At 56.9% G+C, this 26,184-nt stretch overlaps 1 protein-coding gene across 3 annotated transcripts in view; it reads right to left on the reverse strand.

Annotated features, from left to right (window-relative positions):
- Window positions 1-211: 211 nt before the first annotated feature.
- The window catches only part of ABCG1 (ATP binding cassette subfamily G member 1), a 72,804-nt gene continuing 46,831 nt past the window's right edge, over window positions 212-26,184 (reverse strand). For 2 of the 3 annotated variants that reach the window (XM_047719573.1, XM_047719557.1), the window contains exons 3-15: window positions 24,533-24,650; window positions 22,748-22,880; window positions 21,501-21,551; window positions 17,852-17,997; window positions 17,450-17,573; window positions 15,361-15,475; window positions 12,573-12,757; window positions 12,340-12,441; window positions 11,333-11,501; window positions 10,450-10,550; window positions 10,207-10,365; window positions 8,962-9,080; window positions 212-7,788 (exon numbers count right to left, since the gene is read on the reverse strand). In XM_047719573.1, the coding sequence (XP_047575529.1) occupies window positions 7,560-7,788; window positions 8,962-9,080; window positions 10,207-10,365; window positions 10,450-10,550; window positions 11,333-11,501; window positions 12,340-12,441; window positions 12,573-12,757; window positions 15,361-15,475; window positions 17,450-17,573; window positions 17,852-17,997; window positions 21,501-21,551; window positions 22,748-22,880; window positions 24,533-24,650 (1,751 nt within the window). In that variant the 3' untranslated portion in view covers window positions 212-7,559. The remainder of the gene's footprint in view (window positions 7,789-8,961; window positions 9,081-10,206; window positions 10,366-10,449; window positions 10,551-11,332; window positions 11,502-12,339; window positions 12,442-12,572; window positions 12,758-15,360; window positions 15,476-17,449; window positions 17,574-17,851; window positions 17,998-21,500; window positions 21,552-22,747; window positions 22,881-24,532; window positions 24,651-26,184) is intronic. The other variant, XM_047719565.1, reaches the window with a different exon arrangement.

The following is a 26,184-nucleotide window of genomic DNA, read 5'->3' on the forward strand; positions in this document are numbered from 1 at the left end:
TCAGGCTCTGCACTCAGCTCAGAGTCTGCTTTGGATTATCTCTCTCCCTCTCGCTCCTCCCCTCCCACTGCCTGCTCTCCCTCTCTCTCAAATAAATAAATATGTAAAATCTTAAAAAAAAAAAAAAAAAGTGGGTCTCCCCCAGTCCCCAGGCCAAGTCTCCCGGCGCGGGTGAGGGCTGGCGTTGTGGAAAGCACGAAGGAGAGAGAAGTAGAAGTCTGAAAATAACTGTTTTATTTGCTTGTTGTCACATTTTCATAAGTGGCGTCTAATTTCAGAAAACAAAGTTCAAGTTCTGCAAAAAATGCACATACAAATCTTCTAAGGAGATAACTACAGAAATATGTACAACAGGGTCTCGGCCTATAAGGTGCAATTACAAAGCTCCCATTCTAGGCTCTGCTCAGGTCTCTGTTCCGGCGGAGCGGGACGGCCGATGAACAGCCGCCCGAGAGAGAGCAGACATTATTTTTAAATATATATGTGTATACGTGTGGCGTCTCTCTACAACAGTGCAAACCTCTGGCGAGCGCAAGCGACAGTATTCGCTAAGGAACAAGGCAAGATCGCTGTAAATTCATCCATCCAGGGTTCTAAACAGCGGGGATCGTACGGCCACAGCTTAGACACACGGGTGCGTGCCCGCGTTTGCACGTTGATTGAAAATGTTACTTGCATTGACTCTTGCTTTGGAATAACCAAGGGATGACACGAAGTAGCGGTTCATCTAATAAAAGGCAACAGTCCCCCCCAGGCGGCTCTCTGACCCATCTGTCTACAAAGGGAGATACAGACAAATGAGGGGGAAGGGGTTGGTTACAGAGAGTAACTTCTTCAACAAATTACATTTCACCCGCATCTACAGGGATCTCGAGACTCTAAAAACGGGAAGCCCCCTGCCTTGCTCTGGTGGTCCGTTTTGTTAGTACTTTGGATGATAGGACACTGGCCATCATTTTTAATTGGCCGGGGACTTAAGCAATGAGATATTTATGATTAAACTCAGGCAGCCTGTATTCCAAGCATCACAGGAAAGAGAACTTTGGGGTACATAATGACAGAACTTTTTTTAAAAATGTAAAACTAGAACAAAAGAGCTACCATGACCATCAAAATACTTCCGGGAAAACTAAGACCCAGCTCGGGTTGCAGCCTGGGATCTCCAGGAACCTGTGACTATAGGGCTCTCAACCTTGACCCCGTGTTCCCCACGACTCACCTCTCCCTCAGGCCTAACGGATTTGCCCAGCAGGAGAGGGCATCTTCAAGGCCCCCCAGGAGGGGAGGTCGTCTGGGTAACCTGTGCTGCAGAATGGGCAAGCACTCTTTCTGGAAGCTGCCATACTATCTCATGGCTGGGCTAGGGTCTGCTGTCAGGCCAGCATTCTGGGCTGGGAAGGTGGGAGGTAACAGTGCACCTGTGTGGGGGTTAGGTAGCAAGGACCTTCTACAGCCTCCTTCCTGGGAAACTGGTCTGGGGGCCTCGACCACCAGGCCCAGGGTCGCAACGCCCACCCGCTGGGCCTCAGCATCTCACCCCGCTCGTCCCGCTCTGCAGCATGTGGGAGCGGCTCCCGAGTGCAGAGCTCCCGGCAGGAGGCTTACGGCCAATGGAAGGGAAAACCATTTAACTGTGCAAAACCAGGACCACGTTGACACGCACATGGAAAGTGTAGGCCAAAGGCACCCAAAGGCGATCAGCGGGATTCCCTCTTCCATTTACGCAGATACTCCCAGAGGGAGAGAGAGGAGCTGCTCTGCTGGGAAAATCTGAGCTGAATGTAGTAATTTTGGGTTTTGCTCCTTCTTATTGATGTGGCTTGGGGCACATGCTGTTCCCCAAATTTGATTCCTGCCTGGGGGCTGGAAGACCAGCTCTGAAACCACGAGCCTAGGGAAAAACGCTCATGTGCCTGTGGCTGTGTCCTCGGCTTGGGCTGCGAGCCTGGTGGTCGTGGGGTCTTGGGGTGTCTCCCGGGAAGGTGGGGCAGATCCGGATAAACCCAGCCCTCCAGCTGTGGAAGGGTCCCCAGGCGGGCTCTGCCTCCCCTTCCCTGAAGCCTCAGAAATGGGAGCCCAGACACAGCCATCGAGCTCCCCCCCACCCCGGGCTTGTGATCAAACACGGACACTTTTAGGCCCCTGCTCCCTCCTCTTCAGTCTCACAATGGTCTTAATGCCCCAGAAAGCCCCTACACTGTGCCCTCACCCAGGGCAATCCTTCGTTCTATCGTACCTAGGCTGCACCACCGTTTTCTCCTTTTGGATGCCCGGGGACTATTTTGGATGCCTGGGGACTATTTTGGGAGGCATTAGGGCTCTGAGCACAATGGATACAGACCAGCTCTATAAAAACGCGGAGTGGTCTTCCTCAGTGGGCCTCTGTGCGCTCGTGACAAGGCCACAGAAGCGTCTGTTGGAGGAATGATTCCAAGTTGGCGTGTTCAGAGGTAACATACAAAATTGGGCTAAGGCTAAACCCTTCTGTTTGTACAAAGACGAGGAAAAGGAACGGGAAGAAGGTGCAGTGGTTGTGGGAGACCCGCTACCCCAGCAGAGGGTTTGAGGGCCACCTTCACCCGCCTTCCTGCCCCGGAGGCTTGGGTGTTAGCAAGAGGCTGAGCTGGGCTTGCTAACGCGCACTGGGGTTTGGTCCCCGGCTCTGGCTGCTGCTGGCCCCCAGGAGCCTCCGGGTATGGGCTCTGCAGAGGCCGATCATCCCAGAGGCATCTCCCTGACATGAGGTGTCAAGGACAGTGACCCAGAAGGACCCTGGCATGAATGGCAGCTGGGCCACAGGCCAGCTGGCCAGTCTGCAGGGGCAGGTGCAGAAGGAGAAGCAGAGGGAGCTGGGGGGCACACGGCGCCATTACGAGCGGGTTCCGCACGTGGGATGCCCTCCAGTTTTGCAGACAAGTTGGAAGGCCATGCCCCAAGCACCACGTCCTTGGAAGTCCTGGGTCCACAGCGCTGAGACAGCTCACACCACCAGGATGCTTCGAGGTCCTGCTCATGTCCACTCTGGGAGCCCAACCTCAGGAGGACACTTTTTCCCCAACGCAGCCGTCTCTGCAGAGACCAGGCCAGAGAAGAGGGTTTCCAGGAGCATGAGAACAATGAGCGAGGGGTGTCCCATCCCTCTGAGGAGTCACTGCCAGTGCCCGTGTCCCCCGAGCCCCCTCTAAGGCAGGAGGAACAGGAAGGGACAGGGAGGGAAGGCTCCGGCCTCAGCACATGGCGGTCTTGGCAATTTCCAAGGTTGTGACCAACATTAACAAGGCAGGAGGGAGTGGGTGGGGAGGGGGAAAGCATAAACCTTGAAGACAGTCCCTCATAGCACAGGAAGGTGTCCCAGAAAGAAAGTGATTGTACAGTTGGGGGGTGTCAGAACAGGACACTAAGTAATAACGCGGAACTCTCATTAGACGTACAACAAATATATTCAAAATGCAAACTAAAGGCCCATTTTGCCCAGTAAGAGTTAAGCAAATCATTTTGACCTTGAAGCATTTAACACTGAACACAAGTAAAAAGTTTTATATAAAATATTTATTAGCGGTCTTTATTTTGTTCAAGTGTCTAACTTCATAGTCTCAACACTGTGCACCTTCCCGTCTTGGGGGTTTGGTTTCGCCCTTTGTCACATTCTACTTTCCCCAGCGTTGGACGAAAGCCTCAGTGGGGTTTGACTACGCCTGTCACCATGTGTGCCACAGGCAGGCAGGGAGGGATTTTGTCTTTCCTTCTGGGAGTAAAGGATGATGGAGCGTTTAGAGACAAAGCAAAGACTACAGAATAATACTATGGGACCCCAAACCTGGATCAAGCCTGCACGTGTGTGCGTGTGTGTACACACACACACGCACACACACACACGCACACGCACACCAGCCCTCTCTAGGCCGACCTAGTCCTCATGTGTGCTGTGTTGAGAAGCCAGGACCAGGCAAGGGCAGGGGATGGCTGCTCTCCACGAGGCAGGAGTCCGCGCAGCCTCGAGGCCGGTAGGAGGGCGGGCGGGGGCGTGGGCCACCCTCCCACCTCAGCTTTCCGTGTGGTGACAGCAAGTCCATGAGTCGCCACTAAACTAGCATTGAGCCCTCACGCTTTACCAAGTATCTTCGTGTGTATTTGTGCATTACAAACAGGAGGCGATATGGCAAAACAAAACAGAAGGTCCTGGGGTCAGACCGTGGCTCGAATGTCGACTGCGCTCTTCCCTGGCGTGGGACCTGGGGCCTCGGCCGCCCTCCCCCAGCCCCATGCTCTGCAGCTGCAGAAGGAATGCACTCCCCCTACCCTACCTGCTACACTGGCCACTGTGGCCAGGCCACATCTGGGTCCCCTCCCCCTGAGCCCTCAGTGCCTGGGACAGTCCCAAGCTCATCAGGACTGCCAATGGCCGTGTTTGCTGAGTTAGAGGATGGACAGAGGACCTGCGCGGCCCCCAGTGCAGGGCCTGGGACCCCCAGGTAGGGAAAGATGCTCAGGACACCAGGGCTCAGCCTTTTCTTCTCTCCGCCCAAAACCCAAGGGGACTCCACCTGTCCTTGAGCTCCTGGTAGTGCCCTTCTCGGTGTGGGAACCCAGCATTTCTGTGGGTCTCTAGGATGGGCTGCTCTCTGGAAACTTAGGTTCCATTTCACCCACGATGACTGCGGCAGACGCCAGCATCTTTTCTGTGAATGTTTACATGGGTTTCCCCCCACGGCACCCACGCAGGGCTTCTCAAGGACTGATCTCTCTGGCTGACAGTCAGCGAGGGCAGGAGCAAGGGAGGCACAAAGTGCTCTGAATGTGGGCGCAGGTGGAAGGCTCCCAAGGGGGCTGGCGCCAGAGCAGGCCTGCAGCTGGAGCAGGAGCATGGGCAGGTGCAGGAACAGGAGCAGGAACAGGAGCAGGTGCAGGAGGAGGACCAGGTGCAGGTGCAGCAGCAGAAGCACCGAGCAGGAGCAGTGGCAGTGGGCAGTATCCGAGCTTCTCCCCCTTCTCTCCTGACAAATGTCACTTAAAAGCAACGTTCTTTGGACTTCTACTTTCGCCTCTCCTTACAAACACAGAGAGGCTACACATCTTTTGGACAAGATTTGGTTCTTCCTTCCAAATGAAGAATCACGATCCGAGATGCAGGGTTGGGGCAGTACATTCAGAAATTCCGTTTGGAAACGAACTCCGGCAAGCTGGCTCGCCTTCAGTCCCAATGTATGAAAGACACTGTCACCTACCTCTTAACCACAATGATTTAGAAAAACAAATCAGTAAGTTGTTTGGACATTATCTTTGGTCATTGGAATAAATGTTTTCTGGGAGAGCTGGGAAGTGCAAACCACACCCTTTGCATCACTGCCAGCAGGGGGCGCTGCCCGTAGAGAGGGCAGGGCAGCGTCCCGGGGCTTCCTAAGCAGAGCCTCTGGCCTGGCTGCTCCCTCCCTCCAAAAATCACCGTATTACTTTGAGTCTGCGTCTCCTCTGAAGCTGCCGACAGACCTCACGTCCCCCAAGATCGGCCCCTCACTCGGTTCCACATCTATTAAAGGGATGAAGGTAATTTATTAACAATGTAAAATTGAAACGTGGGAGCATGAACTCCCAGGGAGACTGGGTTTTTTGGGATTCCTTCCGAGGGCGCAGGTAGACTTGGAAACCAGATTTTCAATCTCGAGGGATCTCACTGTCTCTTTCCCAATTGGCTGAGAAACGGCGGGGTGGGTTCAGGGCACACGATGTGAGCTGCCTGTGGGGGTGGGCTCCAGGCTGGCCCCGTCCTTGCTGGGCCACAGCGGGGAAAGAGGTCTCTACTCCTGACCACACATGCTGTGAGGCCAGGTGTGATCACAGCCCTCCCCATCCCCCATTTCACCAGCCTGCTCCTAGGTAGGTCTTCTGCCCTGTGACGTCTCGCGGGCAAATCTGTCTCGAAACTAAGTGAGGACTCTTTATAAAGCCTAAGTTCGATCCTGGGTAAATGCCCTAATCTGGAAGGCAATGCCACTTTTGTACGGAAGAGTGAAACTCAAAGTTACAGTTTAATACGCTCAGTGCGTTTACTACAAAGGACGGGAGGGTTAAAAAGGGTTGCTAAGCATTTGCATGTCAAATCTGTATGTGAGTAAAATGAGACTCCTTCCATTCTCTTTAAAGTGGGAAACAGAAGTTTTGGGAACAGAACTGGGGAGTCAAAGACCCCTTTAGGGGTGACAGCCGTGCTACTGTTCATAGCGGAGGAGATAGGCTCAGACAGGGCATGAGCGCACCCACAAAAACAGGCTGTCCCTGGGAGACCCCCGTCCCCGGGCAGGGAGATTCCAAGTGCGGGCAACTCCATTTCCCTCCTTGGTCTCCTCTGACCTCCTGCTGGGTCGCATTGCCTCTGACAGCTGGCACGCACACGGCATCAGGACACAAGCAAGAGGCAAGTTACCCCGCAGGTGCGCCTGCCACTCCTGCCTCACAGGGATTTTGTTCTCTGACTTCATCCCTGGGAAGAAGGAGCTTCTGGTCTGTGACATCAGCAGGGGCTCAGCACTGAGAAGGCGGGGATGTCACAGACACTGGGCTCGGAAAGTGGCCTCGCACACAACCCTGTGCACCGTCTGAACAAGCCACAGGAGCCTGGGCTATGCAGACTGTGCCGGTTGCTTATAAGGCCTTGGAGGCTGCCAGGTCTGGGCACCGCCCCACGCCACTGGTGGCTCCTTCCTGTGGCGCCCCAAGGCCCTCCCCGGCCACCCTGGCTTTGCCACCTGCCTAGCTCTCCCAGTTTTCGTGGAGGTAGTCGATGTGACACGAGAGGAGAGGGACATGTGTGCAAGAAATCAACAAGGCTCATCTTCTAGACACGTTTTAGGCGAAATTAAGATGTTCAGAAAGTTAGGAAGAAATAAACAATGTATTTTTGCTTAAAATAAGCAGCACGGGGCAGGGTGAGGGGGGAAAAAAGACTTTGGGAAGGTTGGCCAATGTCACCCTCCAGCTTTCTGTTCGACTTTTTGGAACACGCGCAGCCCCAGAGCCTCCTCCCTGCCGGGGACCGCGCCCACATCTTTCCCAAGTTTTGCCTGAAAATGAAACCAGCTCCGTGCCTTAGTTAAGCCCCTCGTGTCTCTAAGCAAAGTGTGTTATTTACCCTGAATAATTTCCTTTAACAAGTACTAAAAAGATACAGTTTCTTAAAATGAATGAGAGTTATCGGCTTTTGGCTTGGAAATTGACTTCTCCCCGGAGGAGGCGGCAGAACCGCAGGACGACCGCGACCGTCCCGAGACCGGGCTGCCCCTGGCGCGTCCTTCCTCCCCGGCCTCCCGGCTGCTGCTCTGCTGCGGGTTTCTGTGTGCCCGGCCTCCGTGGGGTGAAATTCTGCATGAGGACGCGACACCTTTCTACACCTTCTTCCCAGATGAAGCTGGAAAGGGAGATGGAGAGAGGCGCGGACACGGGCAGCACAACGCCCGTAGGCGGAACGCACCGCCGGGGGCTGGGGGGCGGCAGCGGTCCCCGCGGCTCCGCAAGGGGCCCTGGGCCGCGATGCCTATGTCCGTGTCTCCTGGAGCTCGGCTGTTTTACCTCTCCGCCCGGATTTTGTATCTCAGGACGAAATAGGCGATGAGGCGTAGGGAGATGAAGAAAATGCCCAGAACGATGAAGTCTAGGTAGAGCTTGGCGTCTTCTACGTCCAGCTCCCTCAGGATGGCCTCTGACTTCTGGAAGTGACACGTCTCATCGATGCCGCAGTGCAGGTCCTCTCGGTCCAGCCCGTAGATGGACAGGATGACCCCCTCGAATCCGTACCTACAGAGGAAGGCTCTGGCCGTCAGCAAGGCCCTCCCCACAGCCAGGGGACCCCACGCCCTCACGCCTGCGTCCATCTGCAGAGGGAAGCGGCACCCCCCACGCCGTCCGTGATCCACGCGTGGCCATGCTCTGTCCCCGAGACCCCTCTTCACACGACTGCTTCCCAGCCTCGCAGCAGCCTCCCAGGACAAACACACCCGGCTTGGATGAGGTTTGCCCGATTTCTGTCTCCTCCGGAGCCTCCGCCCACAAAACCAAACGGAATGGGTAGGAGCTACTTGTTCAATGGAGGAAACCGACTGGAAGGCTCTTTGATCGCCTGAGACGACAAACTTTTTCACAGTTCGATATAATAAAGGATCTAATAGCCTTCCAAGGACTAGAGAGCGTTTCAGTTAAACCCTCTCGTGCCATCTCTCATTCCAGTCCAGCCCAAAGTGTCCAAACAAAAACACCAATTTTGAGAAGAAAGACATGGGTTTCTGATTTCTTGGCGTTGGAACACACACAGATTGCTGAAACTCTGTACGGGCACTTTGTTTTGATTTTGTTTTCCTGAACAATACATCTGGGTCTGAACTGACGTTCTAGAGAAAGAAAGCTTGTTCCCAACTTTGGATCTTGTGTGTCACATGGGATCGCTGGAGCTGGGGGAGAAGAGCTCTGGAGGTGGGCGCTGCCCGGTAAAGCCGACGTGCCAGGACCCGGAGCAGAGAGGACCAGGTCCGAGCACTGCGGCACCCAGGGGCCAGGACGCTCTTGTTCAAAGACATTAGGATGTTTAAAACAGGACGTGGTTTCCATGGGATTTACACAGTCAGAACCTCGTTTGAGTGCTGTTCATTCCAGAGAGGGACGAGGGCTGTGAGATGGAAACACGCCCCCCACAGCAGCTCTCTGAAATGGGCAGAACACGGGGTCCACCACAGCTTCTTCAAGGCACAAACTGCTAGTATTTATTTAATTCTTGTGTGTGCGCACGTGTGTGTGTGTGTGTGTGTGTGACGGTGCGGACACACCAGACTTAAGAGAAAATGAAAGGCACCAACAGTCTCAAATTCATGGGGCAAGCATGATGCTGGCCTTTAGCTGGGGGCTAGGAAGTGGCTTTTGTCCCTTCCCTCTGTCCACATAGAGCTCCCAAGTGATCCGAGACCCCACACACGCTACCTGACGTAGGAGATGTAGGACATCCACTGCAGGTAAGCTGGGATCGTGTCGAAGCTGACAAAGAACCCCGAGAAGAGGAGGACAGGGATGGCCGTCACGGGTCCCACAAAGGTCGCCACCTGGGGAGACACACAGGGACATGCTCAGGGACAGCAGGTGGGACTCCCACCCGGTTTCCTCAGGTGTCCCTGGGAGGCCATATCCCACATGTATGGGGAGAATCACAGCAACTGGGAAAGGGCCAGCGCTCCAGGCTGGTCACCGAAGGCCAGGACAGCACCGAGCAGCCCCTCTCTTCCAGCCTGCAGCCTGTCTCCACACAGGGAGGGGCTGGGACATCGTGCTCAGAGAGCAGAGGGTCCCGACAGGGGTGGGTGAAGAGAGAGAGCCTCCCGCAGGGGGCAGATGCCAAGGTGAATGATGACGAGGCCGTGGCACAGCAGCTGGGGGAGCAGAGAGTGCTGCCGCTGTGCCCGAGGGAGGAAGGGTCAGTGAGCACCATTCCCGGGCCCTCTGGGTGGCTGGTGGGCCAAGCGCTCTCCACGGCTGTCCCATGCACACATCGCTATGCCTGTCCCCGGAGGAGGGGACCTCCTGGAGGCTAAGCCATCAGTAAGTGGCGGGGGGCTCCGAAGACGGGAACGGAGGGTCCATCACATGCAGCGGCGGGAAGGGCGTGTGCTGGAAGGCCTGGCGGGCATCCAGTTCACCAGACTGTGGCTTTGTTTTGGGGGACAGAGCTGCCCAGGGCATGCTGAAACCGCCACAGTGCGGGCTTGGGCAGGTTGGGGGCACGTGAAGCCCCGGGGCAGGGGAGGGGCACAGGCTGCCCTCGGCGGGGCCAAGGGACAGCGGAGCGGATCCCCCAGAGGCAATGGAACATAGGTGTTGAAAGCTTGGACTCGGAGCCAGGAGCAGCCCCTGACCAGACCATGTTCCCTTTCTGGGCCTCAGTCTCCCCCAATGTGAGATGGGAATGGCACCACCCTAGCTCGTGGGGTGTCTGAGGCTCAGTGAGCTAGGATGAGGAAAGGACAGGGAGCAGCGCCTGGCAGGCCCCGAGGCCACCTACGGGCCCCTGCTGCGGTCAGCGCGCCAACCCTGACTGGCCTCGGCGGTTCCTTCCCTGGGCGTCGACCTGCTGAAGCCGGTCTGGGAGGTCAGGGCAGAATGAGACGGCTGCGTTTTGGCGGGGAGGGGCCCCAGCCACACTGGCCCGCCCCCCCGCCCCGCCTCCGCTGGTACCTGCAGGGACGTGGAGGCGGCTCCGATGAGCAGACCCAGGGACTGCGCCACCAGCGACGTCATGGTGCCCAGCGCGGCGAACAGCACGAACCTCACGGCGTCGGACGGCTGCGAGGTCATCCAGTACACGATGCTACAGTAGGCCACGGGGAACATGATCTGCAACACACGGCCGGTCAGCACCCCCGGACACGGCGTCCCCCTCCGCAGGGAGTGCGGGGAGCGCGCCCTCCGCTACCACACCTGGAAAGGCACGTCGGCCATGGTCTTGGCTAGGTAGTAGGCCTTCAGGCTGTACCAGTAGTTCAGGTGTTCCCGAAGAAATACTCCCATCTCCAGGGGAACTAGGAGACAGACGGAGGGCAAAGGGGTCAGACCCACCCGGCCTGCGAGCCGGGACTCCCCGCACGCGCGCATGTGCGGAGCTGGAGAGGGCGAGGGGCATCGGCTAAGACCTGCAGACCCATGCACCGGCCTGGGAAAACCTCCAACCGTGACCGTGTTTATAACCCAAAGGGTCACCAGGGGGACAATCGAAGAGCGGAGAACATCTGCTCGGACCCTGAGCATCATTGTAGTGATTGCACAAGTATTTCCTGCTAAGCCGACAGTGAAGCAGTGCGATTCCGCCCACCAGCAAGAACCCCCAAGCTGGTCCTGAGCATTCAGGCCATTTAGGGAGGCGACACTGGGGCAAATTTTATGCTGGAGTTTATGATCAGCCCAAGTGAGCAAGGGCAGTGTGCTTGGCAAATAATCTGGAACTGCGTGGAAATCCATATAAAATAGCCTTATTCACTCACAAACCTTGGCCACAGAAGGCTGCCTAATGAGCGAATGGGGTAACAGTTAAGGAGTAAGATTTCAGGGGTTCCTGATTAGAACACTTTGGGACTCTCTCTTTGGTCAGCCTTCCACAGTGGTTATAGTTTCTCCATTAGTGATTAATTCCTTTGGCTTAAACATGGTACGTATTTTGTTGTCTAAGAGAAAATATGATCATCCCTGTCAACAAAGAAAATGATACTTCGAAAAACCAAGATATTCTGTGTCAGAAAACTCAACTATGGGCCGAGCCTTGACCGGGGTCCCCCAGTGCTGGGTGGGCGTAGGGTCCGACACTCACACGTGAGAACGGTGGGCATGAGGGCTGCAAACATGAGGAATAGCATGGAGAAGAAGAGGAAGCCGGAGTTACTCAGGACCTTCTTGGCCTCGTTCCCAATCCCCAGGTACAGCAGGCCGATGAGGAGGCCGATTCCAATGTGAGATGTGATCCGCAGGTGTGTCAGGACCTGGGGGCAGACACGGTTCTCGCTGAGTGCGCGGGGGTTGGGCAGAGACTGAGGAAGGCACTGGCACCTGATTTCTCCTCTAGAAAAGCAAGCCCTGACCCTAAACCAACTCACACTCACACACACACACAGACACACACACCCCAGAAGCAATTGCTATTCTCTGTTAAATCCCCTTCACGAAAAGCAGGAAGGGTGGGCTGCCTGGTCTGCCTTCAGAGGAGGGGACAGGTGAAACAGTGCTGGGGGGCAGAGAATGGACACACCCGAGGCCCTCCTTGGAGTGCTCTGGCCTGGGCAGCTACAAGCCCCCCAGTGTTCAACGCAGTTCCCAAAGGCCCCGCTGGGCACTGAGCCCTCCCCGGCAGGGAGCCTGCCAGGTTGTCCACTAAGATGGGTGGATGGGATCATGGCTCCTGGTCACTCGCCCCCGCTCCTGCCAGCACCCTGTGCCCACAGGGCCTCCTGGAGACAGGAGCACAATCCCACCCAGGCTCAGCCAGAGGCAAGCGAGCACGAGAGGGTTTGCCACCCCCAGTGGGAACTCTGACAGGCTGCCCTTTGCCATGTTCCAGAAGAGGAGCCGTGTCTCCATTCTGGGTCCCAGGATGAGACATGGGGGCAGGGCCACCAGCCGCTGCCATCAACACAGGACACCAGCGTGACCTGAATTCACTGTCAGAGCCCCCTGGGGGTGTTGTCACAGCAGCACCGTGGATGGAAAGCTGACCGGTGCAAAGGCAGGGAAAACAGCCCGACAGCTCAGCCAGGATGACCACACCGGAAAACCCCCCTGCGTCTCCCTCAGCCCCGAGAGAACGCTGGCCCACAGCCTCACCGAGTCCCTCATGATACTGAGGAAAGTCCGTCTGAAGAGGATGCAGAACTGCGTGAGGCAGCTGGCCGAGAAGCTGTGGCAGCCCTCCATGGAGGCGGAGTCCTGCGGGCGCACACGGGAAGGGGGGCCGTGAGCTGCCAGCCCCGCACGCAGCCCCCCGCGGCCGAGCGAGAGCCCCCAGGCGGCAGGGTGCAAGGCGCAGCCGTCCCGCGGGGGCCGGGGCTTTGCATTACCTTTCTAGACCCCTTCAATCGTTTTGCCTGCTTTACCTCTTCAGAGGGCCGGTGCCAAAGAAAAGGGTTCACCTCGGCATCCCCCCCAGGCTCTCTCCTGTGGTCAGAGTCACACATGCCCTCCCGGACGGCTCTCACCAGGCGGCCGTTCTGATCACCGTACTCGCCAGACGCGACCTCCATGACTGCGGGAGACACACACGGGTCAGTCCCAGCACACCCCCGCCCCCGGCTACCCGCCATCCCCCTGCGGAAGAGCCCCCCTGTGGCTAACGTGAACCCAGGCCTTGGTCATTTTGCAACAACATGGCCATGAGCGTCGCGGGAGTTCTTTTAACGGATTATAGGGGTGCTGTGTGATAGGATGAGACCATTCCTCAACCCGCATTTCGTCAGCTCTAAAACCCCCAGCAAGGCCAGGGATGACGTCAGGACCCTAGAAATGAGAATTCAGATGGTGATACCAGGGAGTCAGAGGGAACGAGCTCGTGCGTCTGTGAACTTATTCACCCACTGATGTGACTAAATGCCTGCCTCGGGCATCCAAGCCCCAGGATTGGAGCCAAGGGATGAGCAGGAGGGGGCTTGCATGTCCCTGTGTGCTCAGCGGGGATGGCTGCAGTGACAGTGTTTCAGGACCATGGAGAGCGGCCCACTGCCACCACCAGCTTGGGACCTTCAGCCCCACCTCCTGATCCCCAGGGAGTGTGTCCTCTGCTGACCCCATCTCTGGATCCCACGGCCTCTCTGTGGCCCCTGGTTCCACACCCCACATGACTGCCTCTCCTCCCCTTCCCCAACCTGCGGTCTCCCACGCCTCCTTCCCACGGCCCCTCCCCTCACTGACATTCGTGCTGAAGCCCAAAGTCCCCGGCCTCAGTATTTGGGCTCTGCCCTTTGGCCACAGCAGCTATCTGCTCTGCTGAGCCTGACCCGGGGCAGCCAAGCCCTCCTCGATTCTGTCATAAACCAGCATGTGTTGCCACAGGAGAACGTCATCGTCAGTGACATCACACACGCCCAGCATGGCCGGCCCACCTGCTCACTCATGCCCACCCTGCTCTACTGTGCTCCAAATGGCCCCTCTCCCCTCCCCTCCTGCCCTCTCTCTGGGGACACAGAGGGAACAGCAGAAGCTCCCTTCCTGAGACCTTCCCACAGTCCCATGTGCCCGGTTTCCTACGCCCTAGGTCCTCTCCTCTTTGCAGGCCCTGGACCTCCCCACTCCACCCCTGCTTTGTGGCCCCTGTTTCCACCTGCCTCTCTCTCTGGGGAACGAGTGTGTGACAATCATTGGCTCTACCCACTGCCTTTGTGACATGCCAAAGCCTCTCTTTAGATGAGGCCCTCCTCCCCCTGGGCCCCTTCCTGTCCACTCTGTGCCCCGCCCCCATCATGACCCACTTCTCAGAAGATGGAGCCTGGCCTGGGAACGGTGTCTCATGGAACACAATTTGGGGGATGATGTTGGAGAGATGTGGAATCCGGCAGTGCTGTGGCCAGGTGTTTGGGGGGAAAACATAGATGAGAAAGGCTGATCCCCTCCCCCCATTCACATCCACCTAGAACCTCAGAATGTGGCTTTATTTGGAAAACACTCTTTGCAGGTTTAATTTATTATGGGTCTTGAGATGAAACTGTCCTGGATTTAGGGTGGGCCCTGAGTCCTGTGAGTGTTGTCCTTACCAGAGGAGGAGAGGACACCCAGAGACAGAGAGAAAAAAGCCATGTGAGGATATGGGCAGAGACTGGGGTGGCCCAGCCACCAGCCCAGGAACACTGGAGCCCCCAGGAACTGGAGGAGCAGGAAGGACCCTCCCCTAGAGCCCTCCGAGGCGGCACAGCCCAGCCCACACCTTGACTTCCAGCCCCAGGACCGTGAGAGGATGAATTTCTGCCGATTTAGACCACCCAGCTTGTGGGGCGTCCTTGCAGCAGCCATGGGCAGGCAGAATGTGCTGGCAGAGACTGGACCCCAGCAAGAGGCTGAGGTGGAGGAACGGGACTGGGTGGGGGTGTCTCAAGCACTTGGCAGCTTAGTGAATATGAAGCTTGAGAGAAAGAGAAGGCAGGAGGGTTGCCAGTCTCCCTAGCTTTGCAGAGCCTAGTGGAGACTTGGTTTTGGAGACAGCCTGGAGAGGTTGTGTGGCTTGCTGACGGATGTATGGGGCACGGTGTGGAGAAGGGGTGCTGGGCCCAGAGCCCCAGTGGATGGGGAAAAGGGATAGCCAGCAGCAGCGGCATCGACACCCTGGAGGGCATGGCCAGGGGAAGGGCCTGGGGACCGCGCCAGGGCAAAACGAGCCCTGGGGTGGGCTCCTACATCTCAGGGCCCCAGACACAGTGTGCTTGGCTGCCAACCCTGAGACAGCCAATCCAAGAGGAGGAGCTCAGACCATCAACTTAGTCTCCAGGCTCTGAGCATCACCTTTTTTTGTTATGTTTGGTGGAAACTTAAATCCGCATTTTAATGACTCAGTTATCAATGTGAAAGGGTCATTTTTTATTTTTAAAGGTTATTTATTTTCAGAAATACCTTCCTTTAAATCAGAAACCTAATGCACAAAGCGTTAGGAAAAACAGCTCCAAACAACAGCATCCTTGTTCTAGGTCCTAGATATCTTCTCTGAAGGAGGGAAAATCTCTAATCTGCTTTTAAAAGCTCCACCACAGGATGGCACTGGAGTCACATATGCAATATTCAAGGAATTCCAGATTTGGGGGTGTTGGGTAAAAGCAGAAATTCACCAAGAGTGGAAAAGAGCCCCTTTATCAAGGTTCTACTTACCAAAATCAGCTGGGTTGTGATAGGTTGGGCAGTTCAGACCTAAATCCCTCAAGTATGGTACAAGATTAGAGACTTTTCCCCGGTACACACATTGTCCTTGACTGAGGACATAAAGCTAGAAAAAAATAAGGAGAAGGAAAACATCAACCTTGTCCTTCTTTGTAAAGCAACAGGAGCTGCCAGTCACCCATCCAACCTTCTATCCACCCACCTACCCATCCATCTACACATCCATCCACTACCTACCCACCCATCCATTCACCCTCCCATTTATCCATCCATCTACCCATCCACCTACCTACTAATCCACCCATCCATCCACCACCCATTCAACCTTCCATCTACCCATCTATTCATCCTCCCATTTATCCATCCGTCCATCCATCCATCCAACCACTACCCATTCAACCTTCTATCCACCCACCCACCCACCAATTTACATAACCATCCACCCATCCATCCATTACCCATTCAACCATCCATCCTCCATCCACCCACCCACCTACCCACTCATCCACCCATCCCTCCACCACCCATTCAACCTTCAATCTACCCATCCATCCATCTTCCCATATATCTATCCATCCATCCATCCATCCATCCATCCATCCATCTAACAACTACCCATTCAACCTATCTATCCACTCATCCACCCATCCACATGTCCACCATCCATCCACCACCCATCCAGCCTTCTATCTACCCACCCATCCATCTACCCTCCAATTTATCCACCCATCCACCCATTCCTCCACCACCCATTCAACCTTCCATGCATCCATCCCTCTACCCATGCACCCACTCATCTACTCATCCATCTACTACCCATTCAACCTTCCATCTACCCATCCACCCATCCTCCCATTTATCCACCCATCCATTGATCCATCTAACCACTACCCATTCAAGCTTCCATCCATCCACTCACCCACCCATTTACCTATCTACCACCCATTCATCCTTCCAACCATCCATCCGTCTTTTCATCCATCCACTCACCCACACATCCACCATCCATCCACCACCCATTCAACCTTCATTTACCCATCTATCCACCACCCATTCACTCTTCCATCTACCCATCCATCCATCCATCCATCCATCCAACAACTCCCATTCAACCTCTATCCATCCACCCACCTACCCACCAATTTACCTATCTATCCACCTATCCATCCATCCTTCCATTCAACCTTCCATCTAGCCATCCACCCACCCTCCCGTTTATCCACCCATCCATTGATTCATCTAACTACTACCCATTTAAGCTTCTGTCCATCCACTGACCCACATATCCACCATCTATCCACCACTCATTCAACCTTCATTTACCCATCCATCTACCACCCATTCACCCTTCCATCTACCCACCCACCCATCCATCCATCCATTCAACAACTCCCATTCAACCTTCCATCCATCCATCTTTCCATCCATCCACCCACCCACCTACCCATCTACACATCCATCTACCACCCATTCAACCTATTTATCCATCCATCCACCCATCCATGAGGCCATTTCTCTCTCTTTCAGGAGAGTTTTACATTATTTCCCTAAAATGTTAAAGTTCAAAGGGAACTTTAAGTCAGGGAAGATATCATATGCACAAGCATTGCTTTTTTATATTGTTTTTCTTCCTCCTCACACCAACCACCTGCTAGGAAAGATTTTGAAGCTGTACACATTTCATCCCTGGGCTTTTCTTTTTTCTTTTTCTTTTTTTCTTTTCTTTCTTTTTATGCTTACAATGTCAAAACCTATGATTTATAAAAGAAATGATGTTGTACACATATGATAACCTCCCATTTGGTTGTGTAAAATAGGTGTTCCCCCATTGTTACAGGGTTGGGGATAGAAAATGAAGCTTTAGCAAGGTCAGACCCCTTGGCCAGATATCAGCCCCAGGGGGAGAACACGGGCCAGCTCTTTCTACCCTCTCCTGCCCTACCACCTTAGCTGCTTATGACTCCATAGTTTTATGAAATATACCACTTAAGGCCACTCAAAAATGAAGACACCCCCAGGAACTGACAGTAAGCTGTGAGTCCCTGGGATCTGGTGTCACCTGAGCCAACACCGCACGTACCTGGTCGAAGAGTTCAAAGAGTTTGGCGCTGGGCTGGTGGATGGTGCAGATGATAGACCTCCCTCCTTGGGCCAGCCCTTTCATCAGGGAGACCACTTGGAAGCAGGAGGCACTGTCCAGGCCACTGCAAGGCAAGGGGCACTGTGAGATGCCTGTGGGACCCCCCACCAAGCCATACCCCACAACACAGTGGGGAGGCCTGTCCTGCAAGCCTGAGCCCGTCATGTCTTCTGGAATCAGACAGGGAGAGGGAGAGAAGTCAGGCCTCTGTTCTGGGACCCCGGGACAGGAGAAGATGGGCAGGCAGAGCACATGCCCCCCACCCCCTTAGAGGTGACTCTAGGAGCCCCTGCAAAAACTGATGGTGAAGGCAGGGCTCTTTCCTCTGCTGCTTTGGATTACCTGGTGGGCTCATCGAAGAACATGACGGGGGGGTTGTTCACCAGCTCCAGCGCGATGGCCAGGCGCTTCCGCTGGCCACCCGAGAGGCTTCCAGTCCGTGTGTTGGCACAAGACAGCAAGCCCAGAGCTGTCAGGATCTCCTTGACCTGGGGGAGCAGTAGAGCCCAAGGGGCCATCAGGGACCACCCACCATGCCTCACCACCTCCAAGCCCACCTGGAAACACCTGCTGCCTTCCCCAGCCTGCTTGTGGGCACACACAGATGGGTTGCATATCAGGGCCCGTCCCAGGCTGCCTGTGACCAAGTGGGTAGGTGCCTTTCCAAGTCCAAGGTCCTTGTTTGGGCCGAGGAACCCGGGGAGCAAGTGCTGGAGCCAGGCCCCCGGGGCTAGAGGCCCCTTTCTGCCTCCTGCTGGAGATCCAGCAGGCTCCTGCCCTTGTAAGCCTCACTCGGGCCCCAGAAGGTGCTCAATGACCATGTGCAGAACAGGGGGTCAGCAGACACACAGCCGTGGGCAAACAGGGGTCTGAGGAGCACAAGGAGGGGACGTTGTGATGGTGACATGGGGGAAGCAATGAACACATGCAGCGTAAAGCTTGGCACAGAGGAGGGCCGGTAACCACCAGTGCCCATTAATGGCACCCTGCATGGGGCCACGGCTCCTGCAGACCCACGCCACACCGGCCAGGCTCTCAGGAAGGAGGAGAGCCACCCGCTGGCACTCGTCACGGGAGACCCAGGGCTCCAATGGGGCCGCAAGGTCAGGAAATGGCTTGACGCAGTCACCACTTCCACAGGGCCCCTGCCCATGCCCCCCACCCCAGGGAAGCAGGTGGGGCCCCAGGATATAAACAGTCCACTGTGACTAAGCCTCCGTGTCCATTCCAGATCATTGACCCAGGTTGACTCGGGGAACAGAAGTCAGCTGACTTGACGGTGGTGTTCTGGTGTCTCCTGGAGGCAGACCCCGGGATGGTGGGGGTCCGCGACTACCACCCTATGTCCATCCCAGGCTCACCTCCCAGGGCCCGCTCTCCTGCTGTTCCTGCCCAGCCACTTTCCTGGCCCCAGGGGGCGGACCACAGTCCAGTGGCTTCTCCGGGGAGATGAGGTCATCCAGAAGGAGAAGGAACTCACAGGGAAGAAAATTTCCACTCTAGCTCGAGTTATGAATGCACGGTCAGGACAAAATGCAGCCTGCGTGCCCGGATGAGCGGGGACACTACCCTCCCCCGGCCGGGGGGCAGGCGGGTCCGACGGACCTGGGTGCGGATCCCTTGAGGCTTTTTCCTTGCTGATCCGTAAACCCAACACACTGCCCTTCTAGAACACAGTACATTCGAGGGACCCCAAATGGGAAAGAAGGTCAGCGGGTCTGCCTGGGAAGGGCCATCAGGCCGGGGCCGGTGGGGAGGGCTCTCCGGCACAGTTTCCTTCCCCGGCAGACGGCACCTGTCGGCTTTCCCAGGGCCACCAAGCTTGCGTGGTCTTCTGGAGCCACAGCCCGAACTTGCAGAGGAAAAGTCACTCTGGTCGTTCCAGGCTTGCCTTTGGGGACCCCTGCAGCTCGGCCCATGCCCATTCCCTTCCACCGTCTGTCCTCGCCGGGCTCCCTCCTTGTGGCCGGGTGCCCCTCCAGACAGGATGCCGGAGGTGGAGGCAGACGTCAGTGCTGGCCCTTCTCCTGCCCCGTCTGCCTGCTTCTCCAGCGTCCTCTCAAGAGGGAGGCTCTGTAGGTCGGTTTTGTTTTAACACTGGTCAGAAAGAACAATGTCCCAGCCCTGGGGGACCTCACTCTGGAACAAGCCCCTTGCTGGGAACCCTCAAGGGCTGAGGCTGCTTTTCTGGGAACCAAGGAAAGCTGTCCACAATGCATTCTGTTACCTACCAGAACATTCCATTCTATTGTTTCCATGACATACAAAAATCCTCAGCCTAGGTTCAAGGGAAATGAGTCAGGGCAGACACTCGGCCGCTGTTTCTTCCTTGAAATAACCACGCGGTCCTGCCCATGCTTTCTTCAGAGAGAGGGGCCTACACTTGGCTGAGGACTGGGACGGGGGCTTCTGGTGAAAAGCGTGTGCGGGACCAGCTCCAGGCCCCATGGGGATGGCTCACAAGTCATGCTCAGTCCAGCAGCAAGCGAATCCAGAGACGGGCCAAGGCTCTCCCTCCCTCGGGAGGGCTTAGCCACACAGCCCGCACAGAAGACCCTCGCTGACTTGAGCCCTTCACTCTTGTAAACCCAGCTGACAGCACATGTCTGTCTCCTTCCGCAGCTCAGGCCGGGCGTCTACATGACGTGCACACAGGCGTGGCCCACCGGAGACGCCTCTTCGCCCTTCCAAGAAGACGGTCTCGCCCCGTCCCTTCTGCTACAGCAGGTAGAGTGGGCTCCCGAGGCCTCCCCAAGACCCTGAGTGGCCACCCAATGGTGTAGTCCCCACCCCTGCAGCGTCTGGGTTCCAGGAATCCATTTCTTCCCTTTGGCCCGCAGACTAAAAGCTCCCCAGCAGCATGGGGATGTGCGCCCCTCTCCCGCCCACGCAGGGCCGCTGACCCCGGGATTCCCCGACCCATCCTGACGGTTCTGAAGGGTGGTGGCTGGGCCATGGGGTGCAGGGGACAGGGGGAGCCCCAGTGATGCTCGGCACAGTCTTCCTGACACATTTACATCACGTTCACGATTATGCGCCACAAGAAAGGGAATTGACGCCAAAAACAGAATTGCTATTAATGTCTCTTAACTGGGCTCACCACACAGTTCTGATTTATGGCAACAAGGCAAGTTAAACCGCTTGGGGTAACCCTGTTGATTCCCCTCGTTCTGCTGCTGGACCCCCGTCTTCCAAGGGTTTAAGAGACGAGATGGTGTCACGCGTGAGTGGTATTTCACCCAACTCCACTCTCACATGGAAATCCCCCCAGTGCCAGGCAACCGTGGAGTGGAGGAAGGAAGCTGAGTTTCCCGCAGATGAGGAGTAAACATAAATGGGTCCCGCCTGCTGTACGGGGCTGTACGGAGCCGTATGGGGCTGCGGGGGCCACGGGGGCTGCGGGGGGCTTCCCGGCCTGCAGGGGCAGCTTCCCTGTACCTGGGCCCTGGGCTTTGGGGGAGCAGGGGAGGGGCGATGCAGAGGGTTAGAAGGTCTCCAGCAACCTGGCGACTTGTTCTTTTTTTTTTTTTTTTTTTTTTAAAGCTGCTTAATGTGTAAGAACCAAATTTCTTCTTGTGAATGCGTGTGGGTGGAGGCTGGTTATTTTTAAGGGAATGACTAACCATCTTCATTGTTAGTGTTTTATAAAAAAACAACAACAATGGGGTATAAAGCATATCGGGTGCCAAAAGGGGCAGATCTCGCGCCTGGCTGACCATCGAGGCTGGTGTGCTCCGGCCACCTAAGCCTTCCCGCTGCGTCCCTGCCGGCGGGCAGCCAGGCGGAGATCTGTAAGTCTCGGGACAAGGAGGCCCCTGCTGGACCCCCAGCTGCAGGGCCAGAACACACCCTGAGATGTCACTGTCCCCGGCACAGAAACCTACGTGACAAACCAGCAAACAAAACCAGTGCCCAAAAGTCCCTCCCCACGCATTTGCCAAATGGATTTCGCGCACTTTGGGGACACCCTGTGGCCCGAGCGCACACTTACCATCTCCCTCCTGCCTTCATCCTTCTCCTGGAGCTTCAGATGTGCAGACACCTGCAGGGGTGGGAGCAGAACAGACGGCGATCAGAAGGGCAAACCTCATGCTGACATGACGGGGGACACCCCTCAGGGGCATGGGCTTCCCACCCGCCTTGGCTTAACAAAGGCAGGGCCCGGGAGAGCAGTGAATGTCGGGGATGCTTGCTGTCATCTCTGATGGCTTCTTGGCTGTGCCTGGAGGGCACACATCTTTTTTCTGAAGCTCTTCTACTTGAACCCCTCCTGAGCCCCCGGTGCCCTGGTCCAAAAGGTCGTATAGAGGCAGGATAAGCTCTTAGCGGTCCCAAGCTGGGTCTGCTGGCGAGTCCCAGCCCGGTGGAGAGTTCTCCCCCCTCCAGAACACTCAGTCCCAGGGACAGGGATGAGGACAGCCTACAGAGAGGGCTGGGGGCAGACTGCGTATCCGACATCTTACCCCGCTTCCCTTTGCTGAGATAAGAATCCCCTGCAGTAACCCTTCAGATGACATGCCGGGCAGCCCCTCTCCAACCCTGCAGAAAGGACGCTTTGCCCCGTCCAGGTCAGAGCACAGGGCAAGACCTCTCTTGGCAGGGAAACCAAGGCAGACGCTCATTTACTGACCAGGGCACAAGGCAGGGCAGCGGAGAACGGGGAGGGCCTGGAGCCTGGGCACTATCTTTTGCAGTGGGCGAGGAAAAGGCAGGAAAGCAAGCGGCCCGAGCATACGACCGACGTCCAGGCTGCCCCAGACCCCATCGTGCAGGCACCTGGGCTCACGGCCACACCGCTGGTGACTGTGTGAGCCTCTGTACTTACAAAGGGGCCTGGGAGTGGGCCCTGGGGCCTGGGAGGCCGGGGGTGTGCAGCAGGGGCTGGTTTCACTCCTCTGTGACCCTGGCTGGCAGGGGGAACAGAAGACCAGACCCTCAGGGCCCCAACTCAGGCGTCAGACTGGGGAACTCAGGCCGAGAGCCACAAATAAGTCAGGCAGCTGATAGCCCACGGGTGGGAGGATCTTGGCCACAGAAGGTGGGGCCATAACCTTCTCCCAAACTTGCCCATGACCTTGCCATCCCGAGTCCAGGAGAACTGGAGGTGCTGGGAGTTTGTTCTCAATGATGCTGTCCCAACAGCAGGCCTAGCATCAGAGCCACACTTGGCAGCGCGCAGGTGGCCCATGGGGCCCCCGGGCTCTGCCAAGGGAGGCCGGGTGGGGGTGGGGGGCTCACCATCATGGCCTCCTGCACCGTGAGGTGCGGCAGCAGCATGTCGTCCTGCATGATGTAACAGGACACCTTCCGGAAGCAGCGCAGGTCCCGCGGCTGGCCGTTGATGAGCACGGCCCCCTTCATGCCGGTCTCCCTGCAAAGCCCACGCAGCGCATGGTCAGCTCCTCCTCCAGGGCCTCGGGCAGGGGCGGCCCCTCCCAGCAGCTGCCCCGCAGACCGGTTCTGGCAGGGATGCCAGGGGGCCGGAAGGATGGGGGTACTCAGAGCAGCTCCAGGACGCACGGGGAGGAGCAGCGTGGAGAACGTGCTGGGGGGGGGGGATGGGGAAGGGGGGCCAGACCTGTAGGCACAGCGGCCAACGGGCGGACATGTGTGTGGGGGCTCCCACCTGTGGCCCCTGGGTTGGACAGACACCCTGACTCTGCTGGGCTTCAGGAGATTGGCTTCTGAATGATCTCGTGAGTAGCCACAGCTACACTGAAGGCCCCCAAGGCCAGGACTCTGCAGCCAAGGGTGTAGCGGCCCCCGTCAGAACCAGTTCCCGAGGCCTGAGAGGGTTCAGCTCCCGGGGCACAGGGGGCTGGAGGACTGGGCCAGGCCCTGCACCCCTGCGGCCCAGGGGATGCTCCTTGTCCCCTCATGCAGTAGGTCGGGGGATGCCAGCCACCTTCTCCCTTCCCCCTCCCCCAGGCCCACTGTGCACCGCGCCTCCCTGTGCTCTCCCCGTGCGTCATCCCAGCCCCTGGGGGAGTTGGGGGGGCCCAGGCTTTCCCCGAAGGACCCGCCTCCTAGATGTCCCATAGCACAGGGACACCAAGGGGCTGTGGCGACCAGCGAAATCACTTCTGGTTTCCAACTTGTCTTGGCCAGTACAGTGACCTTGGGCTCTTTCCTCAGGGGAAGCACTGGCATCCCGCAGCTGCCCTGGGAGCCAGGCTCGGGCCCAGGCACTTCCAGGCAGCGGTCAGCGGCCCCAGGCTGCCGGAGCGCCCACGGGCCAGGCAGTGGCTGTGGTGTGGTTGTATTGAAAGTGGCCATCCCTATCCTGCCCCCACCATGGCGCCCCCGTGACACGGGGCCTTGGCCTCAAACTTCTGATATGAATTCAACAGGCAGAAACCTGCCATATGGGAGGTTTTTAAAAATCCTAATTTCTGGCATTAAAGAGTAATTCAGAGGGCGTAAGGAAAGGGGTGACAGCTGTCCTCTCTTCCAGGAGATGAAAGCATTGCTAGTGTTAGCAGAATTTGCTAACGTTGGCAAGTGGGAGCCCGAGAGCAGACGACTGCCGGCTCCAAGAGGGGAATTCAACACGTGGGAAGATTCCCTCTCCGGCCGCTGCCCCAGGAGAGATGCTGGAGGGACTCGGGTGCTAACACAGGCCCAGGCTAGAGCACGGGGGCCCCAGGCCCAGCCTCACTGTTCTCCTGCAGCTTACCTTATGGTTTTTTCAATCTTTTTTTTTTTCCCCCTTAAATTAGAGAAAGGGTGGGGTGGGGAGAGGGAGAGAGGACTCTCAAACAGACCCCCTGAAGCGCCCAGAGTCTGACACGGGGCTTGATCTCATGACCCTGAGATCATGACCCGAGTTGAAATCAAGAGTCAGATGCTGAGCCGACTGAGCCCTCCCATCCTAAGACCCCTTCATGCTCAACCCCACAGGCCTCCCCAGAGTCTGTACAGAACTTAAGAATGATAGGACAGACCCAGGAGGGCCTCGCCTTTCTGGTGGCTGCCCCAGGCCAACAACAGCAAGACCCCCTTCTCCGCGTCAGGTGTCCTCACCTGTACCCGGCCAGAATGTTCATGAGTGTGGACTTCCCAGCCCCGGAGGGCCCCATGATGGCCACCAGCTCCCCGCTGTTGAACTTGCCAGAGATCCCCTTCAGGAGGGTCTTGTATCCTGCAGAGAGCACATCATACTCATTCCCAGCCACCGTGGGGGGCATGGGTTGACCCCCCTCGCAGGGGGGCAAGCGCGCACATACGCTAACGACTCAACCGAGGTGATAAGCAAGATTTTTCACGCGTGTGTAAACGCCGAGTTCTGGGCAAGGACGTCGGCCTCCTCCGTGCCTCCTCCACATCCCGTGGGTTCCCTTAGCCGCTCCTGGCTCGTGGGCGCCCCGCAGGGTTCACGGGCCGCTCGCAAGCGGGTTCTCTGGCCTCTGGGGAAGCCACCTCACCTAGGACCGAGGAGGCAGGTGCTCCCCCCCCAGGACCCCATAGCCAGGGTGAACAGATCTCAGCCTGGGGCCATGCCACCGGCCGTGCCCCCTCCCCCCCACGACGGTAAGCAAGTGCCTTTATTAATTAAATGATTCTTATTTTGTGTATTTATCATTTATACACACATGAATTATTCATTGTAAAATGGATGCATGTCATTATCTTATAATTAAATAAAGTAGCGCTAATTAATAATCAAGAGTTTACTATTTTGCTGCCACATCGAATTGCTCTGAATTTCTGCCAAGTCTCCGTCCCAGAGCTTCGTCAAAAGGAAACCCGTCCCATCACACTGCGAGCCCTGTCAACCTTCCAGGAGATACAGTAGAATCGGAGCAACTGCACCCACAGGGAGCGACTCCCGGTTCCGGAACGTTCTCTCAGTTCCTGAGAAACGCTGTCTGAGGAGACCCTCCAAGGACCACAGTCGCGCGAACGACGTATTTGACCTCCCATACCCAGCGGCACAAGGGGCAGTGATGCCGTCCACAGAGCCCCCTGTTCTAGACTTTCTCCCGGGCCACTGACCCTGTGCTCCAAGCACCCCCGCACCTGCGTGGGCCTGGGGAGTTCTCGCCCAGCGGCCTCCTCGTCTTTCACAGGCGGGACCCCTCCGCACCCCGCCTGTCGCTGGGTGCCACCTCGATTTGGACGGGGCGTCCCCAAGGACTAGTTTCATCAGGCAGAGAGGAGCGGAAGCAGAAGGCAGGAAGCTTGTGGCCCAGCGATCTGCCTCATTACGCAGAGCGACAGTCGCCTGGGGAGGGCTGGTGTCGCCGGGTGGGAAGGGGTCAGAGGAACGAGGCGTGCACGGAGTCTGGAGAAGGAGCTCACATGCCTGCCCCTGGGACGCAGGTGACTCTGGTCAGCAAACAGGCACCAGAGCCAAGGGAGAAAAGTGCAGGGAGGGACCCGGACCCCAAAGCGTAGAGTGTGTCTGCCCCTCGGTGGAGTCTGTCCACGTGGAGAAGCCGGGGGACAGCAAAGGCTTTCTCCTCTGCAAGGTCAAGCTCCTGGTGCAGGGGCTCTAGGCAGGCAGCCCGGGGCCCGGGCCATGGGGACCTGTATGACATCACTGAGGGAGCATTCCTGCCCGGCAGGCATCTGTGCGTTCACTGCCGGCCTCCTGGCAGCTCAGGTCAGAGTCGGGGTTACTCACGAGCAAACCTTCCCTTAGGCTGCTGACCTGGGAATCAGGAACCGCCTGA

Source organism: Lutra lutra, chromosome 1, assembly GCF_902655055.1.
Source record: "Lutra lutra chromosome 1, mLutLut1.2, whole genome shotgun sequence".
NCBI classification, from domain to species: Eukaryota; Metazoa; Chordata; class Mammalia; order Carnivora; family Mustelidae; genus Lutra; species Lutra lutra.